Source organism: Bidens hawaiensis, unplaced genomic scaffold (assembly GCF_021521415.1).
Source record: "Bidens hawaiensis isolate Kalapana, Puna unplaced genomic scaffold, B.hawaiensis_p1.1 tig00019445_1, whole genome shotgun sequence".
Classification (NCBI taxonomy): domain Eukaryota; kingdom Viridiplantae; phylum Streptophyta; class Magnoliopsida; order Asterales; family Asteraceae; genus Bidens; species Bidens hawaiensis.
Genome location: NW_027492953.1, coordinates 344,430 through 357,058, shown reverse-complemented (window position 1 = coordinate 357,058; position 12,629 = coordinate 344,430). Strand labels below are relative to the sequence as shown.

General features: G+C 31.8%; 1 protein-coding gene across 1 annotated transcript; it reads left to right on the top strand.

The window, feature by feature from the left end:
• The first annotated feature begins 10,221 nt into the window (after nucleotides 1-10,221).
• LOC143558371 (uncharacterized) lies at nucleotides 10,222-10,692 on the top strand. The gene has a single exon (XM_077047213.1). The coding sequence runs from the start codon at nucleotides 10,222-10,224 to the stop codon at nucleotides 10,690-10,692; it is 471 nt and encodes a 156-aa protein (XP_076903328.1).
• The last annotated feature ends 1,937 nt before the right edge of the window (nucleotides 10,693-12,629 follow it).

Below are 12,629 nucleotides of genomic sequence, written 5' to 3'. Positions count from 1 at the left end.
ATAGGAGAAAGATGCAGAAAGTGGTCACCGGTTAAGAATTTAAGGTGAAGCATTCAGAGATGACTACACAAAAAAATAATAATAACTTGATTATAACCAGAAATAGAGCATATCTGAGCAAGAAAGACTATAACGTGGTTTATGTGAAAGATGTTATGGTACATTATCAAGTAACCCTGACATTACAAAGTGCAAAAATGTCATGCAGAAAACTACTCGTTGGTCTATAATAGCTTCCTACTTAAGATTTCAATTTCAAATCTTTATCGGTGCTTTATTAACTTAATATCTGAAAATAACAAGATGTCAAAATTAGAGGAGCAGGTTGGGAAAATTATGAAAGAGAATAAGAAACGGCTAATATACAAACAGATGTATAGATAAATTATTATATAACAAGAATCCAATTTTTCACTGATGAAAACAAATGTCATTGGGGGCATGAACGAACATGAGCAATAATTGTTGTTCATTTAGTTAAACAAAGAAATAAACACATGTCCTGTTCATTTATTTATTCATTTAGGTATGTTCATTTGAATTCGTTTTATGCTCGTTCATTTACGTTCGTTAGTTTACGTTTGTTCATTTACATTCGTAAATATATTCATTTAAAAAATTTGGGCCCGTTACAACTAGGTAGTTTTAATGTTTTTTGAGACCCAACACACTATTCTTCATAATACTTTTAGCTAGTTTTAGCTCTGTGAAGTATTCAATTATACTATAACGAACAAACATTAACATGAAAGCCCCATTCATTTAATTAATTATTTGATACGTTAAAGTTAGACGAGCGAGCATGAACATGCTCTGTTTGTGTTCGCCCGACCTACCCTTCCATCCGCTTCAATCGAAGTGACACCTACTTTAACCCATGCCATCAGGTGAGTACGCAATTGTTGTTATGCCGCATTCTTTCCTTGAGATCTAAACCCAACAAGAATAGTAATGGCTTGAGTGACCACCTGGTAAATTCTTTATGTGGTGGCTGGTTTTCAGTATGAAGTTCATAATAAAAGATACCATGCCAAGAAATTAAAAGCTTGAAGCGTTTATTTAGGGAATAGAATGTGTGTGAACATTAAATGGCTTACATGTTGATGTTCTCAGATCGATCTGTTTGCATAGTTTATATTGATCGTCTCCAGCTGTAGAAATACTACTCAAGTGCACAAAGACATCCAAATTCTTTAAATAATAGAGCATTACCTGAAACCAAAAGCACACAAATGCAAATTTAACAAAACAAGTTTATAATGAATCAGTATCTGAATATGAACAATATTAACCTGCACATCGCCCTTAGTTACATCATCAAGACCCAAACCATTTGGGTATGTATTTATAAGCAATAGAGATTGCCAATGTAATTTAAAAAAAAGGACTAAAAAAATACAATACAAGCGAAACACAGATAAACTCATTTATTTATTTAGAGTAATAAATTTAGTCCTTTAGCAAGCTTATGTTTTTTCTTTTCAATGGGGCGGAATCAGCTAAAAGAGCTTAAAAAATCCATAACCGGTGACAAATGGTTGCCATGTTAACTGTAATCAGCCATGGGCTTTTAGTTGTTCAAATCCAGTAACCTATGCAGAAACTCACTTCAACTAAAAAATGAGCGAATCATACCCGATCAAGCATGATGCAATACATAGTGCACTATCCTATGCGCATCACGCATTTTACGCTCATGATGCGTGCATTTAAAAAATAAAAAATAAAAAACAATAAAAAAGAAACATACTTCCCATAAAGAAATATGTCCCATGCTACTTAGCTTTTGAATTATGAATTAATCATTCATCCAAAACATAACACTCATCAAACCTAAGAAACAAAACATTTACCTTCTGTAAAATCCTTTCATTTGATCATTGAAGGTGCCATCAAACCTAATAAACAGAGAAGCACCAGAACCATGAGGCAAATTCTCACCAAAATCCAACACAAAACCTCATCTTCCACCAATTGTACAACGTTCAAAGCCTCAAATCCCTAAAATCATCAATTATAATAATAATAATAATACCTTTGAAGAGGATTGAAAGCGGACGAATTTGGAATCAATTTGGAGGTCGGCGGAACTGAGGACGACGAATTTTGTATTGGCAAAGATTTCAAGACGGATGTCGATCGTGCCGGAGAACTTGCACGCGGTGAGATCTGGTTTGAGTTTAGGGATGGCGAATTTGTATTGCCATTGTCAATGGGTTCTTTCTTGTGTGTGAAGATGAAGATGATCAGTTAATCGATAGGAGCGATTGGACTGAATGTGATGATTGAATATACAAATTGATTTCTAAGGGAAAGTGTGGTAATGGACGGTTGGGATGGCCATTCAATTGTAGTGATTTCATATAATTGAAATTAACTATGTCGCCGGAGAGTGTAGCTTGAGATGAATTGGAAGGTCCTCCGGAGGTGATTTCATTAAATTTTAAAGCGTCTCCCTAAGTGGATTACAATTACCATTTTGTCCCTCTTATATGTTTTAATATAGATATATCCTTGGATAGAGTTAATTTAGGATTGTTAGGTTTTGTGTAAGACTTGGATTTGTATGATGGTTGGGATGAGGATTCTGATTTCCGGTTGGGACGATCATAGCTATATACCGATTCGTTGATCCTTTCTTGGATCCTTTGATCTTCTTCAAGCCTGATGAACCATAGAGCTCCGTTTCTGACTTTATCTAAATTTCTACAAGGATTCATGACAAGATCCTCCTAAATTGGAGAACCATTCTTCAATCCCATCTTGAAAGTTTGGACCGTTGTAGCCATGTCAATGTTTGGGATGTCTAATGTTTCTTTATTGAACCTGCCAACATAATCCCTAAGATATTCTTCTTGTTTTTGCGTGATCCTATATAAATCATTAGTAAGCTTCTCAATGACCTGCTACAAGAAAACTAGTTTTTAAATAAATTAACTAAATGTGCAAAAGAAGTAATTAAATTAGGAGGGACACTCAATAGCCATTTTAAGGCTGATCATGTAAGATTTGATTCAAAGCCTTTATATAAACATGCTTCCTTTAGATCGGATGAGATGGGTATGATCTCCATCCTTTCTTTACACTGAGCCACATGTTCTTCAGGATCCTTTGTTCCATCATAAAGCTTCACGTTGGGAGTTTGGAAGCGTTTCGGGATTTCAGCATCACAAATTGGAAAGGCAAACCTCGAAATCGTCGTACTTGCGGCGGTCACATCCGGTATAGGTTGAACTATGTCGGCTATGCTGGAAATCATGTTTTTTAGTTTTTATAACACCATAGCCATCATAGGATTCATCCTTGTATCCTGCATAGATCCAATTTTGTTAGAAATTAAAATAGTATCCTGAATGATGTTACCCGCATTAGGATCCTTCTATGATAATCTTGGGATTCTTTTGGGGATCCTTGTTGCTGTGAGCCTGTGATCCTGGCTGGTAATTCATGATTTTGAACTTCAAGCAGAGGACCCATAGGGATGAAATCCTCAATGCCTTTCCCTCGAGATCCTGATGTGCTGAAGTCTTCATTGCCTTTGCCCTTGGATCTTGAGACTTCAAATTTCAGCATCCTAAGCTGCAGGATAGCTACTGGCTCTTTTGCTTAAACCTTCTCTGATTCAATTTTTGTATCTCTTCCTGGAATACTTTGTTGGTTTGTTGTTGCTCGGCCATTTGCTTCCAGACTTGGTTGAAAAAGGAAAGGATATCATCATTCGAAACCATGATAGGATCCTCAACTCGAGCAAACGGTATGCTAGTATATGTATTCTTCACGATGTTATCTGGCCTTCTTGGAGGTGGTGGCATCAATGGTAGGGACTGGCTTAAACCCGCACTTAAAGATTTAATTGACGGGTAAGTTGTCTTATTTTGAGACGATGATTGCTTCGATTGAGATGCCATTTGTGATGATAAAAAGGTAGTGACTGATCACAAAATTGAGGGATTGAACGTGTAAAGCACCACTTGCCCCACGGTGGGTACCAAACTGTTTTGGTAAAAAATTACAACCAGGATAATCAAATAACCGAACTTTGATTGTGAGGTAGGATGCTTGATATTGAAAACGAAATAATTAGTAAATATCGTGCGTGATACAGCGATTTAACGAGGAAAAACCCTTGATCCTTAGAGGATCTCTAGAAAAAAACCTCGGGAGGGGAAAACTATTCCACTGCCTCAATTATATTAATGAAAATCAGTTATTACAAGTGTTGGAAGTTTTGATCACTTCTATGAGTACAAGAAAGTGTATACGGGTGTGTTTATGTGTTCTATGCAACCAAAACAACTTCAATATATAGTTACAAGGGTGATAAATAACATTAACTAGCAATAATGAGCATTAATTGTCCTGGCGAGGATCCTAAGACCGTTATGGATCGCATATCTTTGTCTTAAATATATTGTAATAGCCTCCAACGTATCTAATCATCAATGTTTGATCAAGACTTCAACTGAGCATTAATTGCTGACCATTGCCTGCAAGACCAAGTCAAGGGTAACAGGATAACGATGGTTAATAACGATACTTACTGATGATACTGTCTTCTGTCTATGATCCTGATGCACTGCGAGGATCCTTACGAGGATTCTACCTGTCAGGATCCTTGGATTTTTTACCCACAACAATTCCTTACGAGGAATCTGCCTGTTAGGATCCTTGGATTTTTACCCACAACAATAACATTATGATTTTTTGTAATATTTATTCTTGTTATTTTTCGTCTTCTAGGTCTTCGGTTAATGTTTACCATTTATGTGGCTAAAATTATCATTCTTCCTTTTATGAGCCTCTCATGTATTATATGTTGTCGATGGTTAGTTAGAATTGATGGTAACGTTAAATTAATAGTCATTTTAAACTAAATTTGTCATCGAAGTTTAAACTGTGAAACTAAACCAGAACCAGATTGTTAGTAACGGATCGGCTTCAATTTTCAACTGCTCAATTTTGTTTTTCGACGATAAAAATTCGTTACTAACGGTTAGGCGAACATGTTTAACCTAAAAAACATAAAAACCGTCCTTGAACACCCCTACGTAGCATATTAAACTTTTTTTAATTGAACAAACTTTAACAATATTATACTCAAATTAAATAGAACAAAATTATCTTCTTTATGGTGCAGTTTTTGTACAGAAATATTAACGTATGAAAAAGTTATGATTATTTAAAAAATCATGAAAGGGTGGTTGGTTTAAAATTGAAATAAAAAATATAATATGGTTAAAAATGAGGGAGCAAACTTGTAAGTTCAGTGAATTGTGTTTAAAAGACAAATTTACACCTTTTAATACATGTACCTTATGTATTATTATTTGTAAATTAAACTCTTAAATTAGATCTGTCTATTCTAATAAAGTAAAATAATTGTGTCTTCTTTTGGTTATTCTCATAATTCTTTTTCCTTAAAAACTAAGATCTTAATTAACCCTAATATATGTAATAAATCAATAATTATCTACTTTCCTTTTATACTCTATTAATACTATATCTATACATTTTTATAAAAATAAATATTAACATATTATTTTACTATATATTCAAAAATACTTGGTGAAATCCAAAAATCAACAGCAAATCATATTTATCAACTATTGAAAAGAATATAATTTCAAATGTTATCATTAACATATTGTACTATGTATATTGCAAAAGATTGTTAAAGAAAAACAAATCTCGAATATGCTTTCATTTTACAAAGTAAGTTTTTTAATCATTAAATTATAAATATATGCTTAAAAGTCGATCCATTTTTTTAACATCAATCTATCTATCTATTATTATTATTATTGTAAATTGTCATATAAATTTATATATTATAAATATATGATTTAAATCTATCCATTTATTTTTCAGTTAATTTAGTAAACTATATATATGTTAAATGTAAGGATAGGATATACCAATCACTTTCAGACATAACAAAGTTTGTCGTATCTAATTTCTTATCTTTTTTTTTATCAAGAATATGTTTCGGGTTTTTTTGTGGAACTTAAATTTGGTTTTTATGGGTCAAAAGTTGGTAAATAGATTGTTTGGTACAAGTTAACTACATTTAGATCAAAATTTGTTACGGATCAGAATTTAAGTATTTTTAAAAGTTTGAGAATGCAAATAGATTTATCATCAAATTTGTCATGGGTTTAAAGTGTTGGCTTGAAAATGTCAAACGGATGATGTAACATCTCGGATTTTTCGTATTTGTATTCGTTTAAGTTTAAACTGATTCGGGATGTAATTCGGATCTTTAGAACTATTTAAAATTTGTATTTATTGGTATTTAACTTGGTTTAACTTATTTTATAATTTCATATCTTTCAATTATGCCAAATAGCCCTTGAAACCTTTGAAATCGCTTAAAACGGCTAAAAAGGGCATTTTCGGGAACTACAGTGACTAGCTTTTGCCAATTCTTTCCTATTTTCGATTAAATTAACGAAACTTAAGCTCCAAGTTATGTCAACTAATGTTATAAAACATTTTAATTTCGTTTTATTGTTGTCCAAACTGAAATCTTTATGTTATTATAGCCGATTTTGTCATTAATTGATTATTTTGTTTCCTAATTTGTTTTTGGTATCTAAATCGCTTATTTTGGCATAAATCAAGTGAACTAAGGTCCAAGAAAACTTATATAACTAAAATACATGTCCATATACATAACCCCTTGATCAAGCACAAAATCTATAGATTATTTAATTGATTCGGTCATTAAATGCTTATTCAGTTGCTTAAACGAGTAAATAACCATAATTAGTTTGTTTTAGTGTTTCCTGTATAAACAACCCTTATTTCTCTTTCCATAAACTTCCCTAAACCCTAAATAAACACCGTCCAGCCGTCACCTACCTCCACCGGTTTTTGATTTATTGTTGAAGATATGCTCATAAACGGTTGACTTTGCATACGTGTGGACCTTTGACTCCTCGTTTCTCTTGATTCTTTCACTTTCCGGGTAAGTTGTAAACTGTAAAATTGTTCATACATAATCCCTAGTCAATAACCTTCAGTCAATTTCGGTGGTTGAAGGGTATTGACTGGTCAATTCGTTTAAAACCCGTTAAAGGGCAAAACAGTCAACAAGTTTGACTTTACGTTTTCTCATACTTCTGGTTAGATTCAATGTTCGGTCCAGAAGACTTTTATTCTCGTAACGAAATTTTAAGGCTACTGACCAAAATCCAACTTCTGACTCGCTGTTCAGATTCTGGTTAGTACTAGCTCGCTTAAATATTTAATTTAACATAACCAGATTTCTAGACGTCCGTTTGGATCGATTCCAAAATTAAGTTCTTTTTTACTTATATTATCAAATCTTAAAGTTTCAGGTTCTGATTGTTATCTCGTTCGACGCTTAGTGGACGACTCGTTTAAATCGTAGTTAGTTTATCATATTTATTAATCACTTGCCTTTCATCTAAGGTGAGTTTATCATTCCCCTAATTTACTAAGTTTTTCTAAACGTTTTGAGGGCATATGCGTATTATTCGTATTTCATACCATATATATATATATATATATATCTATATATATATATATATATATATATATATATATATATATATATATATATATATATATATATATATGGGGGTGAGTTCTATTGAAAACTCCTCTTAAAGAGAAAACTTAAAAACTCCTAAAAACTTCTAAAAAACTATTTTTAACTTTTTTTTTAATTTTTTTTGAAGTTTCTTTTTTTTTTCCATTATTCTTATATGTTGTTATTGGTTCAAAAAAAAAACCCATTGTCAGTAACCTCGTCGGTATAATGCACATGTGTAATAGTGTGCATTGCATATATGCAAAAGTGTTTGTATTGCATAGAATACAACACTATTGCATTTATTTGATACACACTATTGTATATATGCAATATAAGACTAATACACACATCGAATACACATTAGTACGTATGTGTAATACAACTTTAACGCACATGTGCATCACATCGGCTTTTATTTTATTATTATTTTTTTTCCATATAATACAACACTACTACACATATACAATACACAAATATTGAATATATGCAATAAAACACTATTAAACTCAAAAATACATAGTAATACACATGTGTAATACAACGGTATCGCACAGTAATACGTATGTGTATTACAGCGGTTTTTTTTTTGTTTTTTATTTTTTTTATATTTTTCGAGTGAAATATAAGAAAATATAAGAATAATGACTAAAACATAATTTTGAAAATATTTTTTTATTTTTAATTAAAAATAATTCTTTAGGAGTTTTTAGAAGTTTTTTAATTTTCTCTTTAAAGATGAGTTTTCTCTTAATCCTCTCCCTATATATATATATATATATCAAACTATAGCATGCATGTAATTGTGTGTGACTTGATCAAATATACGTGTTACATGCTTACTTGTATTAATATTCATTCATTCATATAATTCGGAGGGGTCTAGCATACTCCCATGTATTGGGTTCGCATATTATTTACCAACATGCGATTCGCTTGGCAACGGTATTACTTACTTGCTTATGGTTTGATTCATTTACCGCACTTACTACGTTATGCTTATTTATATTAACATGCAAAACTTGAGATAATCTCACTCAACTTTATGTTGACAAAACTCTGTTTTCTACGCATATGCAGGTTGCTTGTATTGAAGATTGAAGTTTTGACACTTAGACAAAATCTTAGGATTTAACAAAGAGAATCATTGTTTAAGCTTGTTTGGATCATATTTATTAATTTGGAATATTTTGTTATATAATTGGATAATGTGTGTATTCTTTGAATAAAATAATTAATTAGATATTGTCATTTATATTCATGATAGTATCTTCGAGCTGTGAGCAATCGGATCACGCCCCGACATTTTCGCCATAGGTTGGGGTGTGACAGATGAAAGTTAGAATTTTAAACATGATTATGGTTTCAAAACTATTTTCAAGGGCATTTTTGAAAATAATCAAAATGTTTGGGATTTGACAAATTGACTACTTTTCCCTCGACTATTAAAATTTAAGAAAAGATTGCGAACGCTTTTGACATGTCACCCCCAGACCTATCAATGCTTCTAACTTTTATCAAATTTGAAATATTAGTGTAAGCATTATTTTTTCCTTCAATGGTGATTAGAGGGTTGTATGGGAAGCATGTCGTGCAAAATTATGCTCAAATGAAACAAAATATTCACAAAATTGAATGAGTTAACATGTTATTTTTTATGTTGTCAATATGACAAAGTCGAGAAGCCTCCTGAAACTTATCAAAATCTTTTTCATTGTGTAGCTCAGAAAAAACATAGTTTTTGAAGAACATCTGTCGTTACAATTTAATGTTATCCTTTCATTCGATGGGTGGTAAATTGATAAATATATCAATAAAGGTAACTCTTATTCTGTATTTATGCTGAGTGTTTATAACTACTATTGTATGAGAGGTCTTATTCCCAAAATTGGTTAATAACCAAAATTCTTTCAATTATACATATATGACACTGAGAATGAAACTTTCAATAAAAAAAGCGTTCTCTGGTACGTTTCCGCATGCGCATTTTATTAAGTTCACTTAAAAAAATCATTTTATGATATAAATAAAATTAATTTATGTACACATAGTATAGATATAAGCATATATGTAATATATTTTTCATATACGTTATGCAATTATTTGCTTTACTTGTAATTTTATAATTTGAATCATTCCGTGTGTGACACGAGCTCTAAAACTAGTGTTTTAATACGCCATTGTCTCATGTATCATATATAGTATAGATTATTTATCAATACCATATTCCCGAAATTTATTTATCCTATATACATTCTATTTCCCTTAATTAAATGAATCAAATTACAATAATCGTATGTTACAACCCTCTTAATAATAATTTAAGCCATGATGTGTTGGCTTTAAATAACGTCCCACCATCAAAACCTAGGGGGATTTGTGGATTTTTGTGATAGTAACAACTGTTAATAATGAAAAACGAAACGACCAGATTTCAAATCTTGGTAAACAAGAATTCCAACGGCTACTTGGCCACCACCTTTCCATGTTCCGACCGAATCTCCTAAAAGGCAAAAACACCTTTTGACAGCCTACCTCCCACACCACACCCCCTTCATCTTTTGCTTTATTACTTTCAAGTCCATGATCACTTCACCATAAAACCTCCACTCAATAACATAGCCCATCAACTTTAATTAGTTATCATCTTTTTGAACCATACTAAAATGGGTAAAAGAAGATCACTCATGCTCCAAAAAGTCACAAACCTCATCAAGCTCTCCATTTTCATAGCTAAAATGAGGTTGATTCATCTAAAACGATCAACTAAATTCCTCAGCTTCAAGCCTCTAAGGCGCTACAATAGTTATGGGTTCCTTCAAGAACGTCAATTCTCCCCTTCAAGCACTCCGCTTATTAGCTTTCGTGGTCGAAAATCGAATGGAAGCGAACATTATTCGATTTGCTTTCTTTCGTGTTTTGGTGGGGTGGCGTTGGATGAGGGTTCCGCTATTGTTGAAGCGGATAGAGATTGTTTAGAGGTGTCATATGGTGTTGAAGAAGAAGAAGATGATGATTCGGTGGATGAAAGGGCTGAGAGATTTATTGAAAGGTTTTATGAAGAGATGAAGAGGCAAAGGAGGGAGTCATTGTCTTCCTCGGCTAATTTGCCTTTCAATAGGATGCTACAGTATTGAGTTTGGATGAATCCCAATATATATTCTTTTTATAGTTTTTCTACGCTTTTTTTTAAACCGGCAAATCGCAGCTCGTTTTGTGAATGTTGACCGATCAAATGTTTATTTCGATGATTTTCAGTTTCATTTTTGGCATGTTTTGATTAATTGATTCTTTTTTTTTTAATATTTTATAATCAATAAATTTGTGTTTTTGTTCTCAAAATGGTTTTGGGGTATTTAATTGGTAACTATATTACTTATTTGTGATACAATTTCTTCTAATAAAAAGGTAACTCTGCATACTAGAGATGTTTCTTTCAATAAGTATATATTTGATCCGACAATTGTCTAGTGATAGACTCAGGACTTTTTGTCACTGGAGAAATTAAACTCGTCAAGACTAATTCTTGTTGGCATTATAGCCCCTGCTAACAGCAACACCTCGTCATAGGTAACTTCTATCGGCATCAGCTTCCATCAACAATAACCATGATTATTAACACATCCAAAAACAAATTTCCTACCGCTCAATGGTACTTGCTTTTATGTTAGCTGCTACGGAACAACGATTTTATTAATCACAAAAGTTCATACTGAATTTGCTATTAACACTCATCATTAGCAACTCTGAACAACAATTCTCATTGATTTTTGTTTGACTCTAGCATTATTACTTAAAAAATAAAAGTGTTAGTCATTTCCTATTGAAAGTTAAATACTTATTAATTTTAAAAGAAACCAAATATTATTGCGAAAAGTAAAAGTAACGAAGAAATAAGAGTTAATTACATAAATAGTATGTCTTATTATAATTTTATCTTTGGGTCTAAAAAAAAAGTTGCATGCATAGGTTACTTGGTTTTCATTTTGCAACAAGCATGTTTGAGGTTTAAGTCGACTAACTTACATTATATTTGTGAAAAGAATGATCAAGATACAGATTTAAAAACTCGAGGGGTTATTTTAATTGTTTATTTAAAACGAGTAAACATAAAAAAAAAATAGCCACTTATGCTTGTAAAAATGTAATTTGATTATTTGTTAGTTTTTTTTTTTTTACAAATTTCACAAAAATATATTTCATTTTCCAAACATATGAAAATCACATAATCTAATTGTATCCTTTAAAAATTAGACCACAAATGTATTACTAGAACCAAACGGCATGCACAACTTACGTAATCAACTCAAGAAAAAAATAGTGCGTTTGTTGAGAAAAATAAACAAAATCACCATGCAATTAATGGAAATTCTAACGTCAAAGGCCTCATATTTAGTAAATTACGTCATAATTCACCGTCAAACAATAAATGTAATCCTTGACCGTCAAAGATAAATGTCAAACCGAAAAAAATATCCTACATTTATCATTTTCTAATTCACTATTTTATTACTAAAATGATAGAAATATGTTATTCTCATTTGCTCTCCACTTCTTTTATTTAAACTTTCTACAACTATATATTTAAAAGAAAAAAATTGCATCCCCAGTTTGAGATTAAAAAAAAAAGATGCATATGGATCTTCAATATATGAGATGGTATAAATATTGCTTTCTAACTAAGCACTAGCATAGAACTGAAATCATCCATCCACTGTATACTGGAATTAAATTACAAATAAGATAAGAATTATAACTGTCAACATATGAAAAATGAAAAGATAATCATCAAAAGAAGACACACGATCTTAAACTATTTTATATTTAATAATTCTTTATAATTTCATCTTTCTTTCTTTACAAAACCATTAACCTTAGCAGATGAAAATTGATCACGACAACTCAAAGACTCAGATCCAAGTTTATGCCATTAGGCTGAGGTTCATTTACACTAGCCAAAGATGATGACCCTGCCCCGTCATTACATGAAGGTTGGCTTCCATGTGAGAGGCGAGGGTATGGTAGGGCTGTTTATATTGGACTGCAATTGTGGTTACATCAGGCGTAGACGTCT

Bases quoted from the DNA above. Each gene is read 5' to 3' on its own strand.
- LOC143558371 (XM_077047213.1), top strand. From the start codon at position 10,222: ATGGGTAAAAGAAGATCACTCATGCTCCAAAAAGTCACAAACCTCATC.